General features: G+C 42.4%; 1 protein-coding gene across 1 annotated transcript; it reads left to right on the top strand.

The window, feature by feature from the left end:
- Nucleotides 1–253: 253 nt before the first annotated feature.
- On the top strand, nucleotides 254–8946 carry fsip1 (fibrous sheath interacting protein 1; the record flags this gene model as incomplete). Its single annotated transcript, XM_080784218.1, has 9 exons — nucleotides 254–385; nucleotides 1832–1862; nucleotides 2322–2488; nucleotides 4168–4246; nucleotides 4366–4455; nucleotides 5582–5727; nucleotides 5963–6100; nucleotides 7375–7536; nucleotides 8656–8946. 9 exons carry the CDS (start codon nucleotides 254–256, stop codon nucleotides 8944–8946), a joined length of 1236 nt encoding a protein of 411 aa, XP_080640344.1.
- Nucleotides 8947–21885: the final 12939 nt, after the last annotated feature.

Below are 21885 nucleotides of genomic sequence, written 5' to 3' on the forward strand. Positions count from 1 at the left end.
CGCAGCAGCCTCGAGCTCGTTCCGTCCCCCTATGGTTCCGTCACCATAGGAACCATGCACCTACAATCCGGGAGAGTTTCGAGTTTGCGTCCCTTAATAGAACTTAGTAGTATATTTGGTGTTGTTGGCAAATAACTTGGTTTTGTTACCAATTTGTTCTTTCTCACAGATGCCGTAATACGCCTACTACGACTGCAGTATTTGTAAAAGGTGGTTAATTATCCTTGTGAGCTGATATAAAACGGACAACAACATGGAAATTACTAAAGGCAGCTTGGAGAATATTTCTCGACCTGCGTCTAGTAGTAGTGAGCGAACATGCAGCCGTGTGTCCAGTGTGTCATTGTCACTCATCTCTCTGACCGACGCGGCTCCTGATAGCCAGGTAAGGGTTATGGCACCACTGGCTGTCTGGCTCTCAACCTTTTCAGTGACCCCACGGTGGGGTCACTGAAAAGGTTCGGGTTCGGGTTTGGGTAACTTATGTGAGTTAACCCTGGTATAGGGCATAGGCCAGGGCATACCCCGGAGCATTTAGGTGGACCAGGACTGTCAGCTCAGTTAGCCCGTGGAGCATATAAGGCATATAAAGTTTTCGCATGGCGAGTATGTGCATTTATACTCTCAGAGTAACTTGACTGCGTGTGCGTGCGTTTGTTTTGATTTGTGAGTTCTCTTGTGTACGCATAACAAAACCATGATGCTTCTATGCAACAATTGGTATGAAAAACATAATTGAAGCTGAGAAGGGCCATGCCTGTGGGTTAGGGTTGGGGTTAGTCGGTCATGCATGTGGCTTAAATAGTTGTGGTGTCAATTAAGGTGTGGTTGTGGTACTGTACTCTATGTTGTTGAGAAAACTGTACAGATGACAATGGAAACATACCTGAGATTCAAAACAAATAATTAAGTACATGATGAGTGATTAATGAAGGCTATGTCAGGTTTTAAAGGAATGCAGTGTCACAATTGTAGTTTGATTGGGGTGCCCAACCTTGATCAGAGCTGAGGAGGAGGTCTGAGGATCAAAGGCTTCCATGAATTATGCTTGTTGAGTGTTATTATGATTTAGTTGTAATTGTAATTTGACACTTTGAAACACTTTCTCTCAACTGACAAAAAATATAACAATTTACTTGCGTGATCAGCCCAACACCAGCCAGTGTTTGTGTTCACACAAACTCGGAAAGCTGGGCATACCCTAAAAATTGAGGACAGAAAAGTCAGGACGCCAAAAGTGACTGGCCGGAATGTGATTATGTATGATAAGAGCGCCCCTCGCTTCACACAGGTGTGATTTTTATTTTATTACTACTGGTATATATGATGATTTATATATCATACATACATGCATACATATACATCATACATATTACTGTATATTATGTTTTCTTTTGTCTTTAAATGTCTGGATGAATTGAATACACAGGACCTTAATATAAGCAAGCCCTGAGGGCTTATCTGGGTTATCCGTTCTTTTGTTGGCTTTTGTAGGTTATTTTGTAGTGCCACCGCCTTTTTGTAAACTGTTAATAATGTATTCAAAATAAAAATCACACCCGTGTGAAGTGAGCTAATATATTAAACTCATGGTGATTAGGTGATGTAATGGTTATGTAAAACAAACAGTGCCGACACAAACATTAAATAGACAATATGACGTAATGAGTTACATTATGACGTACATTCTCCCTTCATTGTCAATGGCGTTTACAAAACAAACATTGAACTAAAGACAAACATTAAACCTGTGTATAGGAGGGGCTAGCGCACCTCAAAAATAATGTTGCTTTATGATGACCATTATCTACTGTGCATTCCCACCATGCAGGACCAAGGCAGTTCTCAAGAGAACACTGCAGGTAAGATGTACATACAGACCAGAGGACTGAGTTGAATCTGCACCAAACATACTATAAAACATTAGCTCTCAACCTGTGGGTCATTTAAGGAAGGATTTTAAAACTTTTTCATACCTAAAATAAATAAATTTAATAATATAAAAAAGAGGCAAATTGTTGCTCTACAAGCTCAGTTATTTTAGGAGGATGCCAATTTCATCCATTCAGGAGGGAGATCTCATACAGGATAAACGTGTAATTGTAAGTGATTATACAGAAATGGGAGAACATGTTATTCAAGTGCTGGAGAGACAATGAAGTTGGTTCCTTCCTTTTCTTTTATGTAAAGCAACTTTGGGTACTTAAAAAGGTGCAATATAAATCTGAGCTAATTGTTATATTATAAATGCACTCATTCGGCGGTAAGTACTGTATAAATACAGTAGCCTATCTGTCTAACTACTATGTTTGTACTACCAGGACAGTTGCATGCAGATGTTGCCGATGAAGACAATGAGTCAGAACTCCAGAAAGCCTATGAAGAAATGCAAAGGCTCGATGACATTCTGGCTGCAAAGGTCCACAAAGAAAAAGAAGTCAAGGCCCAAGGGCGGGATCTTAAAGAGAAACTATGGCTGGAGCTGCTGGTATGCACATATTTCATCTGAGGACCCCCTTCGAAAACGAGCTAGATGCTGCATCTCAAGGGGATTATCCTCTAGTGAAATTTCTAAATAAAAATAAAACATACCTAGGTCAGTGGTTCTCAAACTGTCTAACCCTAACCCAGGGTGGGTCCCCAGATGATTCTTTAAAATGTATTTAATTTAAAAAAATGATTAAGAACCAATGACCCAGGTCATACTGTATGTTTATGATGCGCTTGATCAATGCTCCTTTATCTGACCCTATATTAGTCAGATAATATTATCAGAACCCTGGGAATCAGAACCGGATTCCCAGGGTTCTGTTTTCACTCTACAATACAAAATATATTTGCTGAAAATAGCCACTGCGTTGTGAACTTGTAGAGTGACTATTTCTGCCAAATAGGGATCCTATGGGTTTGAAATAGCTAAAGAGTGAACAGATTTTGGATGTTTAAGTCTATTTTACATTTCCGGTGCTCGGGTGGCAAGGTGGTGGTTTGCCCACCACCATGGAGTGAAGGATTTGGAACCAACTGTGTTGCATCTGGCTTTGAGATCTACAGTACGTTCTTCCGGAGGGCGGTCCTCACTGACAGGTGTAGGATACAACAGCAGTGAGAACACAGAAATGTGTGGGGACTGAGGAGGAATTAACCCATTTAGGCCTGACATCGAAATTTAAAAAAAAGTCTTCTGAAAGAATATATATTCAAAGATTTGTGCCGCATTTTCACGATGTAAACATAATGCTTAGTTAAAACACCAAAAGGGGTTCCCGGCCAGAATGGGTTAATAAACTTTCTTTTAAATTTCATATTGTTGATCTTGTCTACAAACTAAGACAAAAACTAGGTTTTCTGTATAGCAATAAATTCTGTTTTCCAAATTCCAGTAAAAAAAAGCTATTATTGAGTCCACTTTCCTCTCGGTCCTGGACTACGGGGACATTATTTATAGGTCTGCTGCTCCTTCACTTTTAAAGAGGCCGCTAGACACTGACCACTCTGCCTTGCGGTGCTGGTGGATTACTGGTACTGATAGTTATGGTACCCAGCACTGTGCACTTTATGAGAACTCAGGTTTATCCTCCCTGACTGAGAGGCGAGATAAGCATTGGCACCTATTTTTATATAAAGCCATTGCTGGGATGCTCTCTGACTATATTTGTTCCATGATGGAACTGAACAATAGCACCTATCAGACCCGCTCTAGTGATTTCTTAAGGCTCAAGGTTCCTCAGGCCAAGACAGAGTTGGGCAAGACAGCTTTTTCTGTCAATGGCCCAACTTCGTGGAATGAACTCCAAAACTCTTTCAAACTGAGCTCCCTGCCATCCTTAGGTCAGTTCAAAGGAATGCTCCAGAACATTTTTCACCATGATTGCTCCTGCTTCTGATCTATTTTACTGATGGTTGTTCTGTATAAAGTTCCTTTGTAATTTATCCTGATTTATAATGTTGTTTGATGTATTGTTTTTTGACTGTATTTTGTGTATTGTAACCTCGGCTACATTGAAAATGAGGGCTTGCCCTCAACTGTATTCCGAGTATAAATAAAGGTGATGATGATGAATTGGAATAAGGACTGAATTGGGATGGGAAAAAAAGAAAAGTATTTTATATTTCTGTCCCTGTGATGGTGGTGTGATAATACATTTCTTAATGTCTCTGCAACAGAATAAATGTGAACATTCTTCTGAATGTGCCACTGAAGCAGAGAACACAAGGCTGTTTTTGTCCCTGGCTACAGTTAGTGGTATGTTTAAACCCTATACCATGAAACAACATTCTAATACAGTTGCAGTTAGTATGTTTAACTTGGCAATAAAACAACATTCACTCATGGAGACCTTTGTACCCATTATCATTCTCAAGGTCCCAAAGAGGAAGGTGACTTTGAGCCTGTCTTTGGAACGCAAGTCCCTGAAAATGAATATGACCTGGACAGCAGACACCAGGAGCAATGTAAGTTATTGTTTTAATTTAAAGCTGCTCTGTAACTTTCCTATTCTACCCTGGATTTGAACCACGGTCTCCTGTGCTCAAGTGCTGAAATGACCACTATGCAAATAGAGCTTGCCTGCTTTCTCTGGGGAGAATTTTGACCTTCATTTGACCTTCATTTTAAACCATAAACAGGATCGTGTCAAGGTTTTGTCCAACCTAGACACAGGATCTAAAGGTCTCAATAGAAGAGCATGGAGACCAAATACAACCACCCCCAGTTATATTGTATTATTACTAGTCTACATACAGTAGTACATACATATTGGACAAAATAAAAATGTATTCACACAAAAGTGAAATTTGTTTTTGCTGTAATCAGAGTAGACCATATGAGAGAAGTTGTCTTTTCGTCAACATACAATTGGATTCTGACATTCCCAGAATAATTAGTACAGGATCGGGGTCAATGTGAATACTCAAAATATCGGAGAATGTCTCAATTAGCCCTTCACTAAATCCCACCCCAAAAAGAGATTGTCCAATGCCAATCCAAATAGTTTAGCAACGGTTACTATGCAGGTCAAGCTTTCTTCGCTGCTAACGTGCCTATTGGACAAGGATGGGTTGGGGAGGGACTTAGTGAAGGGCTAATTATCTTAATCCGATATCTCTGATTCCGAGGGCAAATGGTGAGTGATCTCCAAAATTCGATATTATGAGTGCGTGCATGTTTTTGGCTTTTCTGCTGATAATGTATTGATAGTTTCTAGTAAAGACGTACAGGAAAGAGGTAGAGAGAGATGGGGAGAGACTTGCACCAAAGGTCGTCATGAACGGGACTCGATCATGAGACACGCTGTCATGCTAGAGCCTATAATAATGCGCCTGGACCGCTAGGCCAGCAGTTGCCCCCACAACACATTTTCTTTTTAAATTACATTTAAGGCCCGATATTTCTACAAATGCTACTACACACATTGCTACACAACCTGATATATGTGCCATGCATGTAAATACCTTACTTTATTTCCAACCATTTTCCAAAGAATACATTTATTCTTTATTTTCATATATTTGGGAAAGAAGAAAAAATACTAATTTAACGTTGAGGTACCCACAAGACCGGTATCCCTTTCTCCAACAGGTGACAGGGAACCAGGTGGGATGAAGATGGCGAGGTCTTCTGGCTTGGGCCAGGAGGAGAAGGAGCCAGATCCGTGTGAAGACAGCTACTGTGGAGCTCCCAGCAGCAAGAAGACACAACAAGACTTTGTCAAGAAAAACATCCAGGTATGTCAAAGTTCATCAGTGTTCATTTTGACGTTACAGTTTTCCAGTACAAATTACAATGTGATAGGTCAGGACATACTGTATTCCTTATATCCTTAGCCTGATTCATGCTTTGTCTGTAGGTCTGCCATTCTATGACGCTCTCGGTGTGGTACAGTACATCATTGCGTGACAGTTTCATATGACATGATTGCTTGACTTTTCTCTCTTTATTGGCGACGTTGAAATGCAATAGCTGGCCAGTGGCGCTGGGAGCCACGCGTTGACGATGAGCCAGACGGAGATGCAACGTCTGACCGAGCTCCTCCGAGAAACTGAGGAGGATGAGGAGGAGAATGAGGAAGAGGACAGCACCGTGGGAGCAGACAGCACGGTACGGTAATGAAGACATGATGGAGACCATCCATCACATGCTGGAAAAGGTGCAGTGGTGCCCACCTACTGAGGACCACAATGGAAACACTTAAGGCTCATACATAGTCTGGATTTTCGGTGGTTAGGTGACCACCGAACAACATGACGTCACGAGCCGCGATGAAGAGCAAACCACCGCCACCGCTCCAGCCCTTCTCTCTGTTTTTACTCACCATCGCTCAACGTTATTTCAGCTCCGGTGGTCAGCTCACCACCGGAGTGGTGGTCACCTCACCACCGAAAATCTACTATGAATAGGCCTTAAGTTATGCTTTTAGACTTATAGGGCCCTATCTTGTGCGAGCCTTACCCCTTATCCCTAAACTTATTAGCATATGTTTTACTATTAAGTAGTTCAACTAGCCGATCTGCATCGACAGCACGTTGTGAGCTTGTAGGTTGACTATTCGAACTATTTTAAAATGTTTTTAAAAATAGTAAAACATGGCAAAAGTTTTATGTTAAGGGCTAAGGTGGCGCGCCAGATAAGCCCTTAATGTCTTACTGTACCACGTGCTGTTTACATTTTAGTATTCAATCAATCAAAACGCAAGTAATGCTGTTGCTGTAACATCACTTTCCACAGTAACTAACTAGCAGTGTAAGTCATTGTAAGTCACATAGGGGACCATTTAGAACCCTTTCAGGGAACCCTGAGGGTTTTTTCTGGTTTTATCAGATGTTTTTAGCAGATTTATTGACCTGTACTTTCGTTGAACTTCTACAAACCGTTTTTCAATCAATCAATCAATCAATGCATCCTGGCATCACTTGTGGTCACAAATGAAGACAGATTTGGCTCCCTCTTTCTGTGAATGTGCAGAAGCATGTAAGCGTCAAGCGTCAGACAAGGATTACCTCACTGTACTGCTTCCCACTCTTTCCTAATGATGGAATGAGAGCCTTATGTCAACACAGTGAAGAAGAAGCAACTGTTAAAACCTCCGGCATTTCTCTGCATACTTGGAGAGTATCAACATCCAGTAGTGAATACCTACTGATAGACCCAGACTGTTATTGCGAATGTAGGTCGCATTTACTATAAAAACCTGCATTTCCCATCCGTCCATCAGTCCGTCACATAGAGTAATAAAAGGATAGAGACCGAACTGGAGCGTAAAACTCTGTCTTACTCTATGGCTCTGCTACAGGCTGCCTTGCTGTCGGATGAAATCCTTACTTTTCAGGAAATGGACAAAAATATATAAATATTAATAATTTCGCCCCCATCAGGATGATGTGTGGGCTGTGTGTGTCCCACCAGGCCAGGGTTACACCCCAGAACCATCCAGCATGGAGCAGCTGATCCACATCGACTCCACACTCCAGCTCCTCCGCTCTGCTGAAGACTTCCTTCATGTACCAAGATGCTACACCAACTCCAGTATGTGTCAGGTATGTACTATGTACCCTATAGTCTTAACATCACCAACTCCAGCATGTGTCTGGTGCTTTAATAGTAATGTAGATCGGCTATTTTTGAATAGCCTACTGTAAGTATATCTAGGTCTACAAGTCCACTATAGGTCTGCCTGTGGACTGTATTTCCTCCCTTTTCTTTTTTCCTTTACAAGAAATTCTCTAAGGAGAGAATAGCAGCACTCACGGACATGTCATTTGGTTTAAGGCACTTTTTATTCTTTTATAATTCGCACAGTATGCTGCAGAGCAGACAGCACAACGTACGCGTTTCGGCGTATAGCCGTCGTCAGCGTTGTACCAATCTGTCAACAACAGAAGTGTCACATTTTATAGTGTCTGTAGGGTGTGACACCTTCCACTGTCCGTGTTAATGCAAACAACATATAGCCAACAAGAACCCAACCCAAAAGTGCAGTCATAGTACAGACAAGGCAGAGGCAAGGAGGCAACCAAGGTGCTCAGGAGGTGTGCAGGTATAAAAATAGTAAAAAGGTGCTCCTGGGATCAATCGGGATAACACATCGATATTGAACAAAGGGGAGATCCGGGCACACTTGATGTTAAAAGGAGGAAAACTTTATTGAACCGACATGTTTCGACCTATATGGTCTTCATCAGGGCCAACATAGTACAGACAAATTCATTACATAACTTTGAAAATCAAGTAACACTAAATGGCCTTTAGACAATGTAAGAATATAGATACTAAAAGATCAAATGTGCAAAAAGGGCAGCAGGTAGCCAAGTCCTTCAGGGGGAGGGGGGGCAGGATTTATATTGCAAATAGTAGAGAATGTAATGTTCTTTCCATGATGAGAGGACAGGTTGAGCAACAACCCAAAACTAGCAATACACTTGTTAACTAATAAAGAGCATGTCTTCTCAATCAAAATTCAATTGAAGTCCACCCCTCTCTAAAAAGGTTTTTATTTTCCCCCACACTATTGGTTCCTTCTCCTCCTCATCATCATGGTTGCACAATGTGTTACCGTAATTTCGCTCAGCCTCATCAGCATCGACAGACACCACTGCCCTCCATTTTGGGCCCCTCAGCATAGCAATAACAACTCTCCTCGCGTTGTCTCCTTGCAGTCCATGTCACTGCCGACACTCCTAGAGGACCAGTTACACACCCTGCTAGATGAGAGCATGTTGACACACACTGAGGAGACTTTGGACATGACGCCACGGGGTCCTCCTGAGTCTGACAGAGACACAGAGGGTCATCATCAGAGCCTTGTGTCTCTCTCGGAGGCCCTGCTGTCAGAGCTGCTCACCGATGAATACACCACCAGCTTCAGTAGACTGGACAATGATGTGGAGCTGTGCGAGAGGAGCATCACTGCCAGCACACAACCGCTGCACTCTGAAGAAAGACATTAAGCACTTCAACCCTAGCGTCCCTATTCTGGGTGGACATTGGTTGAAAAATAGCAGATGTATAAGCTCACAATGTGTCACAAGTTCACAACCCAAACGCGTTAACCGTTAACTTGTGAGCTTGTAGATAGGCCTATGCCATTTTCACCCCCTTCTATCCCGGATAATTGTAGTCAAGAATCAAATATTAGACTATATTAGAATTCAGGACAAAAGTGGAACAAACTAAGATACTCGAGAAAGAATAAACGAAGGATGACATAAGTAGGGCAATATTCGCTATGGGGCATAGGCCTAATTATTTCACTTATTTCAGTCACAGAAATTCCACAAGAGGGCAGTATTGGATCATGAAAAACATTTTGTCCAAGACCAGCACAATTTTAAGACCTGCATATTGTTTTATCCTGAATAACAGTTGTGCTTGGCAAGCCATTACATGGATTGTTTATTAACTGAAGGTGAAATTGGGGTATAGCTCTGTGCTGTTACTTTGGGACTTTCTTTCATCTTATTTGCAGTTTTGCACAACAAATAAGTTTGTGCATTTATTTTAGGTTGTAAAGTCGCTGTGTTGTCTATTGTGACACAATAGACAATGGCATTTTTTATTAAAAATTCCCCTCATCTATACCAAATCCCATCGCTTAATTTAACATCTGAGATGGTCACAGAACACTTTCATTCAAATTACATTAAAATAAAGAAGATAGGGGAGTTAAAAGCGTCCAATGCCGTCCATCAACTTCCAGCCACTAGATGTCGCACTATACTCAACTAAATCAAACACTGCTGTCCAGTTGAATAAAGTGGATGCTGGGTCATTCATTCCAATATTGTGAGACAAGTAGTAGACAACAGTAGAGACTAGAGACAACAGAATATTGTGTGGTAGCAGACCTAATTACATTTTGCAACATGTTTATACTATAGGTTTAGTTTTGTTGTCCTATCTGCACTTTACATTTAAAGGACAATTATTTATTTGTTTTTTTCAACCAAGGTTCATGTTTTAGGTTGAGTGTTAAAGGGTTAGCAAAATTGCAAACAAATTATACTACTACTACTACTACTAAAACTAATATTGCATATAATAGAGCAATACAATTTGCGAGATGGGAAGTGGAGATGATGATAGATGACATACTGATAATTTTGAACTGCAGTGTAACACAATACACAATATCTTTTCAGTATTTTAGCCTGTTGATGTTATTTTACTTTCGTAATGAACTCGAATAAGTTAAGTTAACTTCACGGAGAGAATGGAGAGAACCAAGTACAGATCTATGGGAGAACTTGGACATGTCGTTAATAAATGCACCTGTGGCTGTGTCTGCTGTTAATATAATAGGCCCATAATGACCCATAATGGTCCTCTGAAGTCACACATGAAGAAGGGTTTGGCTCCCTCTATATCTGAGGCGCTGTAAGCTTCAAGCAGCAGGGCTCCAGCCTTACCTCACTGTACTCTTCCCTCCCTGGTGAGCTCTCCGCCCTCCCACTGTTTCCTTTAATGATAGATATGAGCCTTACGTCAACATTGTGAGGAAGAGGCAACTGTTAAAACCTCAGTAGATTGGGCTGGACCAGAATGTCAGATGGGGGTTGTGATGTGCTTTTGCTACTGATAATATATTTATGTTGTAGTTTGAATTTATTATATTGGGTAATTCATGGTGACTTTGTAAATGAGAAAATGGAATTACAAACCAAAGTGCATGGCTTCACGAAATATCTGACTGACAAGACACCCCTGGTTGCGACCCGATAGGCAGAGAATAGTAAATCTTCGTCCCCCCTACAATGAACACAGCAGACTGTCCCAATCACAAGCTGCGGCGCTCCTTCCAGCCCCTCCCTCCGTGGGACAGAAGACGGGGTATGGGACGGGTCACCTCCACGGTAACAAGAAGACTCGCGGGGGATTATCTGACGAGGTACCATTTTAGTGTGCAAAACCTTACATATACTACCACTACCACTACCTGACACGGCATAAACAAAGAAAACAATTCAAAACCACATAGTAAATTATCACCATACTCAAGTATTCTTCATGTTTTAGCAAACACAATACAGTTTCAGTCGCCACGTAAACTCCGGGCTGTCAAATGGTATGTTCCTTCCCCTCCCAATAAATGTGTATGTTTCAACTTTCAAGCATGCTATATTGCTACTGTCTGTGTACCGGTAATTGAAGAATGTAACCTGGGTCAAGAATGATGTGAACAAACAAACTAGCATTCAAAATGTTTGCTGCTGACCATGTGGCTATAACAAAGGGAAATGCGGAATGCAGATAATCAGAAAAAACATGAAAACAAAACATTGAAAAGGTGAGGCTAAAAATAAGTGAGAAAGGCAGTCTCTGTCTTTACCACAGACATGTAAATATGATAGTGGATTAAATATATTTATGTATTTATTGTATGTTATTGTTTATAGTACTGCTCTTTCATTTATAATACACCCCATTAAATGGTATAGTCCAGGCTCATTAGCGCCAGCTGGGTAGGCCTATAAAAGGCTACCACTTGCCAGTGAACTGCTGGGAGTGGAGAGCTATATGTATTTGTCAGTTGGTATTGTAATGTTCTTTTGGTGAATTAATATACCAGCTGGTTTTATCTTTGCAAAGGCTTCTGTACTGAATTCAAACCGCAAAGACGGTCATTCTCATAAGCAGTCATGGGGTTTTAAAAGTCATTAAGCCTGTAGATAACTGTTGTTTGAGTCCCATACTCCCTTACCGCGAGTTAGCCATACATTAAACGTACATTCTGGTGAGGATTGTACAGAGTTAGGATGTTTAGGTGGGTAACTGAAAACAGTTGTATGAGATTTCTGCCCGACAGCAACGATATGATATCTGTATGTAATATGTATAGGCCTACTGTGTGTTTTATTATTTTACCTTTTTACATCCTGTCTTTCTGTTCCCTCCTGCTTTCAATCTACTTCTATCCTTTCCCTTCTTACGAAAAAGTTAAAATAATTTTACCCACTTCTTTACACCTGTAAACCTGTGATGTGACAACAATAGAGCTAATTGTGACGTGATTGTTATTCTCCCATCAGGAAGATGTGTGGGCTGTGTGTGTCCCACCAGGCCAGGGTTACACCCCGGAACCATCCAGCATGGAGCAGCTGATCCACATCCACTCCACAGCCTCCGCTCTGCTGAAGGCTTCCTTCATGTTCCAAGCTGCTACACCAACCCCAGAATGTGTCAGGTATGTGCCCTATGCCCCGGTCATACCATCTACACCAGTGGTTCCCAAAACTTTCAGGTCGAGATAAAAAGTATTCTGTTGGACCTTATCTGCTTTGTTGCAGCAGTCAGTATCTATGTACAGCCACATCTCGACTATACAAAAAAATAACACCTGTGTGAACTGAGCGGTGCAACTATAGATGTATTGTAATAGTTACTGTGCTCTGTACTGTATTGTAGTGTACTGTGGAGGGGTCCCCAGAACATCCAGACTACCATAAACACGCGCAGGGTGCCGGCCCAGTTCCGACGAGCCGCCTCGCATAAAAAAAGATTAGATGTTTGCCCAGGACCCAAACTAGTGAAGATTACCGATCTACAAGCTGTCAAGCTCATACACTACTTATTATTAATATTTTTTTAATGACATTTCTTAGATTTAACTTTTTTATTAAAAAAATAGGCTATATATTTTCATGTAGAAAATAATGGTATCTTTTACTAGAGTCCTGAGTAACCAATAATATTTTTTCTGTGACCCACAAATGGGTCCCGACCCACTGTTTGGGGAAACGGTGATCTACAGTGTAGATCACCGTTTCCCCAAACAGTGGGTCGGGTTGGATGTAGATTCTACACCAACCCCAGAATGTGTCACCTACATAGTATGTAACCTACCGTATGTCTGTGCTTCTCAAACCTTTGATGGTGCACCCATATTGCATTAGGGCTACGGACCCACATCATTTTAGACTTTTTGTTCTGAAAATGTTAGATTATTCTTTTTGAAAACCTTTTAAATATGAATTGCTCTTCAACACTGTAATAGCTCTGCGTCTATACTTAGATGCTATTAAAAACCCTCCGCACAGCAGGCTGCTCTGAGCCAAGGTCATTATGTCTCATTACAAGGTCAACGCAGTAAGGCCTCCATGCCTCTTGTAAAAGACGTTTTGTTATCGGCCCTCAGGGAGTCCCGCCCACGCGGGGCGACGTGGTATTGTTACAAGACTCTGTGCTAATTTTGAAACTAATGGTTGACTCACTGTTTCCACGTGACGAATGTAGCCCGTTGTGCATCATTTTCCTCTAGTAAATTAAATGTAGGACATTTTAAACAAAAATGGGATTTTCATTATACAATGAAACAGGTTTAGACGTTTTGTGTGTTTTATGTGAGCCTTTGTTTTTATAACCAGTGTCTGCCGTTTATGTTCTAGCGGAAAATAAATGATTACATAACATTATTTTAAACACTTCACCCTGACACCTCTACGTTGGGACAGTGGTGGAAATAGTAGGCTACTCACATATTTAAGTTAGTTACAGAGTCGGAGAACTCCGGAGCTTTAGGGTGGTTCATATTGGGACAGTCATATGATTGGTTTCCAAAGCAGAAGGCACTATGTTTGTTAGCGTCTGTGTTTTAGTTATGTTGAATTTAGATACCACTGGACATAATATTGTCCTTGATCAAGATTCCAAACACCCAAATGATATTGTTTACCTGCTCACTCACTGATGCGCATCCATAGGGGTTAAAACAAATAGCAATTTCTTTCTCACCCGGCCTTAATAGTGAGTTTAAGTGTAGTGGCCTACATTTAAGATAGACTACACTCTTAATAAATCACTTTCACAACCAGACGTCTATTCTGCCTCAGTGGCGGTAAATCCAAGGGTGGTCGTAAAAGTAAATATGCTTTTGTTTTGCGGTTACCTTTCTTCTCAGCGGTAGCTTCCACCAGTCAGGGATTCCTAATTGAAACCTTTTGGTCTCGCACGTGAGGGAACCTGCTTTGTGTGACTGTCCATACCACTCTGAGGCAGTGGAAAGTGTCAACGTATGTAAAACATAACGCAAAGCTTACGTCTGTGCCTCAGCAGCAACACCCCTGAGTACTGAACCCTGTTCTAAATCAATCCACATCGGAACGTGCAGCCAAGGCTTTCCAGAACACTGATGCAACCATGTCTCAATTCAGATCGATGGCCTCTTATTGTCTTAGGTGGAGTCAGTTCATGACTCTGAGTGCTCACTCACAGGATGCGTCAAGACACAAATCTGTGGCTTTAGAGCAGTGGGTATCAAAGTGGGACCATGCAGTGCTTTAGTTTTAGAGATTGGCTTAATGCCTTAATCCATTCCTACTTTTACCAGATCAGTGGCCTTGTGGTTGAGTGTCCGCCCTGGGACTGGGAGGCTGGCCGGGGTTCAATCCCCAGCCAGGTCATACCAAAGACTCTAAAAAATCCTCCCTGCTTGGCACTCAGCATCAAGGGTTTGATTTGGGGTAAGTGTACATCAAGCTGTCTCACGCTACAGTAACAGGAGATAGGCTCCTGCCCTATGGGCCTCATGGCTCGGCAAGGCTACGTACTTTGTCACTTTTGCTGCTTTTTAATTTGAATCCCGAAAAGTAACCGTTTTGGACATGCTGTATGACTGCAGGTTTACGCCCGACAGAGATGACTATGTAGTATGTACATACTACATACAGTATATAACCTCTGGTGTCCATAGGTTGTAAATGGATGTCTTTGTTTACACTATGTCATGGGCATTTGGGTGGCACAGTTGAATGCACCGTGGTGCATCTGGCTGGAAGCCTGCGGGAAGGACAATGTTTGTTGCAACCCTAGACTCCTACAGGCAGTGGGTGTTGAACAGGAGGAGTGGGACGTAGGAACTACTGTATGTGGGGGCTCCGCACTGTCAGCTGAGCTGAGACAGTATATGGCAAATCTAGCAACACAGAAATGTTTCAGTAGGATGAATTGATTAAATGAGCAAACCGGGAGAAAATAATAGGCTACTTGGAGAAAAGAAAAAAATCTTTGTACCGGATACAATCATTAGGCCAGGGGCGGTCTTGTGTGCATCCTGCCTTAACATCAGACACAATGTGTAGCGTAGCATCAAAACATACCAATGCCCCTGGAACGAGCTATTTAACTTTGAAGTTCTATGTAATGCGAACCAGCGGCAGGTGAACATTGTACTGATTAAATGGAAGATGGCGTTAAATGGGTCATAAACCTCAACGAGGTCAGTAACTGTGGCGCATGAGAATAACGGCTCAAACGGCCGCTTCATAGCGAGTCAGGTCTATCATGTAGCGCCTATATGTACGAAGGGGCCTCAGATTCTCATCATTATCATTATTATGCCATTGTTTCCCAAACACTGGGTCGAGAGTCGGGAACCATTTGTGGTCGCGGACACATTTCTTTGGGTCCCTTTATTTTTTTGTTCAATTCAATCCGTTTTTTTCAGTAATTTCATGAAGAAATAAAAGAAAGATCAAAGGAATTCCATAAATTAGAAAACAATGTTTAAGAAGTAGTGAAAATACCCGATGTACAAGCTCAATAATAATGTGGCACGAAGCATCACTTCACATCTAATTTCTCTTTTTGGGTCACAAGCTAAAAGGTTTGGGAACCACTGCATTATGCCATGTGTACATTGTAGTACGTTCACCGCCAACCCTAATTGTTGGTCTTGGGGGAGGTGTAGAGTAACCACACCTAGACGACCACACCAGACCAATCTGCCAAAGATAAATAAACGATGTCGCCACAGTCACTTTTCACCAGACAGTGACCAGTTTGACCAGGAGGATGCGGAGGAACCTGATATCCCTCCCAGCTCCGCACCTTGCTGTAGTAGTCGCTATAGTACAGTGACAGAGATGGTCATTTCCTGCCTGTTTCCCGCCCACCAACACAGCCAATTGTATTTTTTCTTGGATCGCCCTGCCAAGCCAGAGACGAGACACCGCTGAGGAATGGTATCTATAGTCTCCACAGTGGTAGGCAGCAACCTTGAGGACCCCTTTTCCATCTGGATTTCCTTCTTTGGTAAAACATTTTGTTTTACTTTTTGACCCTGGGAAGAGGTCAGCCAGCCACGTATCATTTCAAGCTATACCAACAAGCTGCAGTAGAGTTGTCAGAGGGACACCGTTTTGCACCGAACTATAAATTAATCACTTAAGCCCTATTTAAAAAATAGCTAAAATAGCCAGACTTGTTTCCCCAACCGATAATGATATGCCCAAAATAGGGACGTCTGGGTGAAAGTGGTTAAGCTTTACTCACACAGTGAAACAGCTGCCTCATCAGGGTGGCCTGGGAACAGCTGGGCCGTCATTCAGAAAGAATATTAGGTGACAAAAAGCTACTGTACCTACGCCCACACCCGCGTGAACTGAGCGGTGCAACAATACTGTTATTGGTAATGTGCTGAACTCCTGTACCACTTGTACTGTACTGTACTCTGTAGTGTACTGTTGTGTACTGTAATATACTGTACTGTATACTGTACTGTACTATAGTGTACGCATACTGTACTCGTACTGTACTCTTACTGTACTTGTACTTGTACTGTACTAATAATAATAATAATAACTTGAATTTATATAGCGCCTTTCAAGAAACCCAAGGACGCTTTACAAAACAGAAAAACAGACTTGTTACTCATACTGTACTTGGTACTCATACTGTACAGTACTATACTCATACTGTACTCGTACTGTACTGCATTCATACTGTACTGCACTCGTACTGTACTGTACCTTACTGTACTGTGCTATGGTACTGTACTGTGCTCTGTACTGTACTACGTGCTCTGTAGTGTACTGTACTTTCTGTACTGTACTGTACTGTACTACTGTTTACCTGTATTGTACTACTGTGTACTGTAGCCTACTGTACTCTAGTCTGTACTGTAATCTGTGCTGTACTACTCAACAGTGCCACCCCAGGCCACATAGTGCTACTGCAGCTGTCCGTGCTGAAATGGACATGCATTGCATACTGTACATACACGGAGACGGACAGACATAGCCGGTAGTTGGAGTGGCTGCATCGCTCACAAATATTGAAAATAGTGGATCTACAAGCTCAAGCTTGCGACCCGTTCTGACATTGGTTGTAGATTCATTTCGCTGGTGGTAGGTAACAGAAGATGTTTGAACATGCCAACATAGGGGTGCCCAGTTGAAAGTGGTTAATTACTGTTGTATGGTTGTAGACCAGAATGGACAGGCATGGATTGAGGTGCACTCAGCGTTGATCTAAAATCAGATTAAATATAATTAGAAGAGCTGCATTTTGCGTAAAATGTGAACACTACAGGGCCCAAACTGAAGTCCCTGACTGGAAATTAAATGCAACGTTCTTCCCTGACCTATAACAGTTTTTCTTGGACCATGACAGTGTGGCGCTTGTGACGACATTTTGGTCTTTTTGTTTTCTGGAGTTTTCTCAGGGCTGAAGCAGCTGCAGTAGCTCATTCTTTTCATTAAAAACATGTGTTTGCGGTTGGCACTTAGCGTTAATGTACGACACACACACACACACACACACACACACACACACACACACACACACACACACACACACACACACACACACACCGTGTGGTGATGGTAATGCCTGCACCACCCATGTGTTCAAACCTCTGTGGGGGATGCTGTCATAAATGAGTGTCAATGGCTGGTGGGTGTAGTGTAGTGTTTGTATACTGTACTGTATGCTCTACTGGTTCTCAAAGGGAAGGGGGGGGGGGGGTTCCAGGGCGTCCCCAGCCAAATTAGTTCAATTATGGCATCAAAATCAGTTTAATGATAATCACTTCACTTTAGCCCTGTACACGTGGGCTTGTAAACCTGGGGAGAAACTAATTCACGTCTTGTATGGGGGTCCCTGCCCCCTGGCACAAAGTATTTTTTATAAAATGTTGAACATCTCTGAAGATTCTTCTGAATAATATAGTCTCCACTCCTTGGGGTGTTCTTTTTTCGTCACTGCGTATTTGCACATACGTGACATTTGTTCCCTGCATTTACCCATCCTGTAACTATAGGATATATTTATATATACGGAATGTGTAGATGTATAATTTATAAACAGTTTATTTTTAGACAGGTCTCCGTATGCCACATTGAGAACCACTCGTTTAAACCTTGATGTGTGTGTGTGTGTGTCATTATGTGGCACAGTAATAGTACCAAAGTATTGGCATCACAAATGTACCTTTCAGTAAAGTTGTGACCTTGTTCGCCCTGGCTATGAACATGATTGTGAAGTTTGCGGAGCCAGAGTGCCGTGGACTCCGGACCCAATCGGGGACCCGCCAGCCCCCAATCAGGGCACAGTCAGTGACCACAGAGTCAGTGCCAGGATGCAGGTTGATCCTCCAAATGCTGGAAAGGCTCGAGCGACCCAAAGGTGTCCCAGGCAGGAGTGGTGATGAAGACCGGAAGGAAGTGGAGTGCCCAGGCCGCGCCACAGAGTTCTGGTGTGCGTGGTGGCCCATGGCAGAGCAGACCTGGGGATGTTCCAAAACCACCTCAGCACAGGGAGTGCAAGGGAAAGGAGGAGCGAAGGCAGATGCAGTAGGAGGTCAGGACTGCAGTGAAGGAAGCAAGGACAAGCAGAGTGGCGGGTCTGAGGCAGCAGGGGGCCTGGACCAGATGGGAGCACGCTATGGACCCTAAAGTCACCTGGACGGATCTCTGGCAGACTGAGCCACATCTCATCAGCTTCCTGATCCGGGCAGTCTATGATGTCCTACCTAGCCCAGAGAACCTCTTCACACATTCTGAGTTCCTGCCCAAAAGCGCTGGGCCGGGGCCGTCACACCTGGCGCCACAACCAGGTGCTGAAACCAATTGCAGAAGCCATCAGCAAAGGTATCAGCAGCTGCAGCCTCCTGCACAACACCTCCTGCACAATCGCTTTTGTCAAAGCAGGTTAGCAGGGGCACTCGCTCCACAAAGCCTTAAATGCCCTGGGCATCACGGGAACAGCAAGGAGCAGAGCCATCAAGAACATCACTGAAGCAGCCTCGAGATGGCTCTGGATCCGGAGAGGAGAACCATGGGGACAAGTGAATGCCACCTGTACACAAGCTGCAGTCTGATCAACCACGGCTGGGTCGCCTGGGTGAGGGTGTCTAATATTGAAAGACCCAAAACACCTTACGACCCGAGTTTACATTACTTATTTTGTACAGGTGCATCAGAAGATTCTGATAACTAAATCTTTCAAAAGATAGCAGATCACATGGCATCACAATGCAATACATTGTGAGCTTGTGGATCGGTTATTTTCAAATACCACTAGATGAAGTTTAAAATGGAGCTAATTGGTAAATTATGTTGTGTATCGAAATATATAAATCTACAAACTCTAAGGGATCTAACATCTTTATGTGAGCAGTCTGTGTTAGATGTGCACACACAAACACACAGACGCAGGCTGCAGACACAGATTTAGAAGTGGAGCTGCACGTGGATGTAAATATCCATGCATAGCGAAATAAAAAAGGATTTCAGACCTATAACTATATTGACCATATGCGGACCGCGGCCATCTTGCCATTAAGGTAATGGCAGGGTGGTAACTTAAACTAGGTGCAATTTGCCATTGACAGTCCATACATCTGATTGTATTAAACAACGTCAAACTCACCAACATTGCGGCTGTAAAGCTTGAATTATCCTCTTTCTATTTGCAAAGTGTTTGTTTCATAACAATCCACTGAAGTCAATGGCTCTGCTCAGCAGAGGGACGGGTCAGACGTGCAGCAAAAAAAAATCACATTAATCATTAAAAAAATAAGTTAATAATCCAATCTTTTCCCGATCTTTAGAAAATCATGTGATCGGCCCCGATTTCCGATCACATGATCAGATTGGGAGTAAAATATAAAATATTTGCCTCTGATGTGTGTGCAGTATTGAAAAAGAAAGGAGGAATAAGTAAAAGGACCTCAAAATTATACCTACAGTACAGTTTTCTGTTTTCTGTTTTTGTGGGGAAAGCTTTTGCTGAAAATAGCCTATCCACAAGCTCACAGTGTGTTGTGTGCATGTCGATGGGAAATTTTGGGCTAAGGCTAGGTACAGGTTTAAGAAAGTGGTTAAGTACAGTACTTGAGTGAATGGGAAGTACTTGGTTACTGCATGCAACACTGATGCGTGCACTGTAGTGAACAGTGAGTCAGAAACGAGAGGGAGGTAGCCGGAACACGCCCTGTGGAACACCACACTGTGGCCGGCATGCAAATTAAGCTTATGACTTGTTTTTGAAAATCTGCTTCTTTCAGTCTTTCACATGAATCCGCAGTGGTAGACCAATTGCTCAGCGCACTTGACCGACTGTAACTGTGCCCAAATTTGGAGAATTTTAGGTCATCGAAATGAATTATAAAAGATGTGCAAGTGCCTTTTCTGGGCGGGTTAACACAGTTCTTCTTCGGTGTAATCCTCCTCAAATTGTCCAACTCGGTGTCGTGCAGCCACGCCCTTGTCTCTGGTCCCCCTGCACTCGTCATTGGATGAGACCGGCCTCATCCAATGGGGTGGTCTGTATAGGGCACATGTTGTGGGGGTCATGTGTTTGGCAGTCTGCTCAGTCTGACTGCATTCACCTCGCACATTTTGCATTGCATAATGGAACCCTTTCCCATTGTTATTGTTGTCACAGACCCGAAAGGGTCCATTGGGTCCAATGTGACTGTCTTGTTACACTCTCAGAGTTAAATGAATGTGCGTTCACACTCTTAAAACAGGCCTGTGTTATGCCAGATGATCTCAAGTAGGCTACAGTGTCACAGATGGTACAGATAGCACCTTCACTTTAAAGTTTTACTTTGACTAATGATCTTTTCCCCAGATGTAGTGTGTCTTGGCCCCAGAATTAAGAGCCTAGTGTAATTTTCAGTAGAACAATATGTTCTTACTTTATTGCCAAGCTGATCGACGTGAACGATAAAAGGAAATGAAGAATTTTATTCTCAGCGTTAAGTGTCCCCAAATTAAATATAGGAAGCTGTCCTCACTGAAATATTAAAAACACACTATCCAATATCCAAAAAGAAACGTGGATATGTTTTAATCTTTGGAGTGAGCTGACAGAAATGGGAACTTCTATTAACGACCAATAGTGAGGACCAGTTATACTTGGTTGAGTATCCTACTTGTCCATCCATCACTGTGTAGTCAGACATGACTTTTTTTAGGTGTAGCAGTTAGTGAGCAGTGACATAATATTACTACTGGCTGTTTTCTGTGCTTGCTCTTTGGCGTACAAACAGACTCATTAATTTAATTGGCTGCAGCTGTCTTTGCGCTGCTTTGACAACTTTTTCGCAACTCGCAACTTTTGTGTGTACGTGTCCGTCCAAGCACGGAAAAAGCGTTTTTTGACCACCAAGTGCCACTGTTGTGCAGCCTAGCACACACACACACACACACACACACACACACACACACACACACACACACAGAGGGCAGGGAGGAGAGCCAGTACAGTACCATTCACTCAGTACAGACGGGTCTGATTCTTTTTTTTTTAAACAAGATTTAAAAATATATATATATTTAGCTTTTAATTATAGCTTTTTATTATATTATAACTTTTTATCATAGCTTCCATTATCACGTTGCAACTTTTCAGGAATAGAAAGCCTGCAGTTTGTCACTGGTGGACGGGTTTCTGAACTTCCCACACAGCCATCCTATGACACACAGACAGAGTAGAAACTAATGGTGGCATTTTATCATGAACATTAGTGAGGAACACTTTGTTATCGTTCTTAAAGCTGCGTTATGTAATATCTTCCCTGAGTTCCCTCTTCTACCGTAGATTTGAAACCGGTTTCCTGCCGTCATTTTACCATTTAGGTAATGGAGCCGGTGTCGTATCCTGAG

This window comes from Protomyctophum bolini (assembly GCF_963924005.1).
Source record: "Protomyctophum bolini genome assembly, chromosome: 15".
In the NCBI taxonomy this organism is placed as follows: domain Eukaryota; kingdom Metazoa; phylum Chordata; class Actinopteri; order Myctophiformes; family Myctophidae; genus Protomyctophum; species Protomyctophum bolini.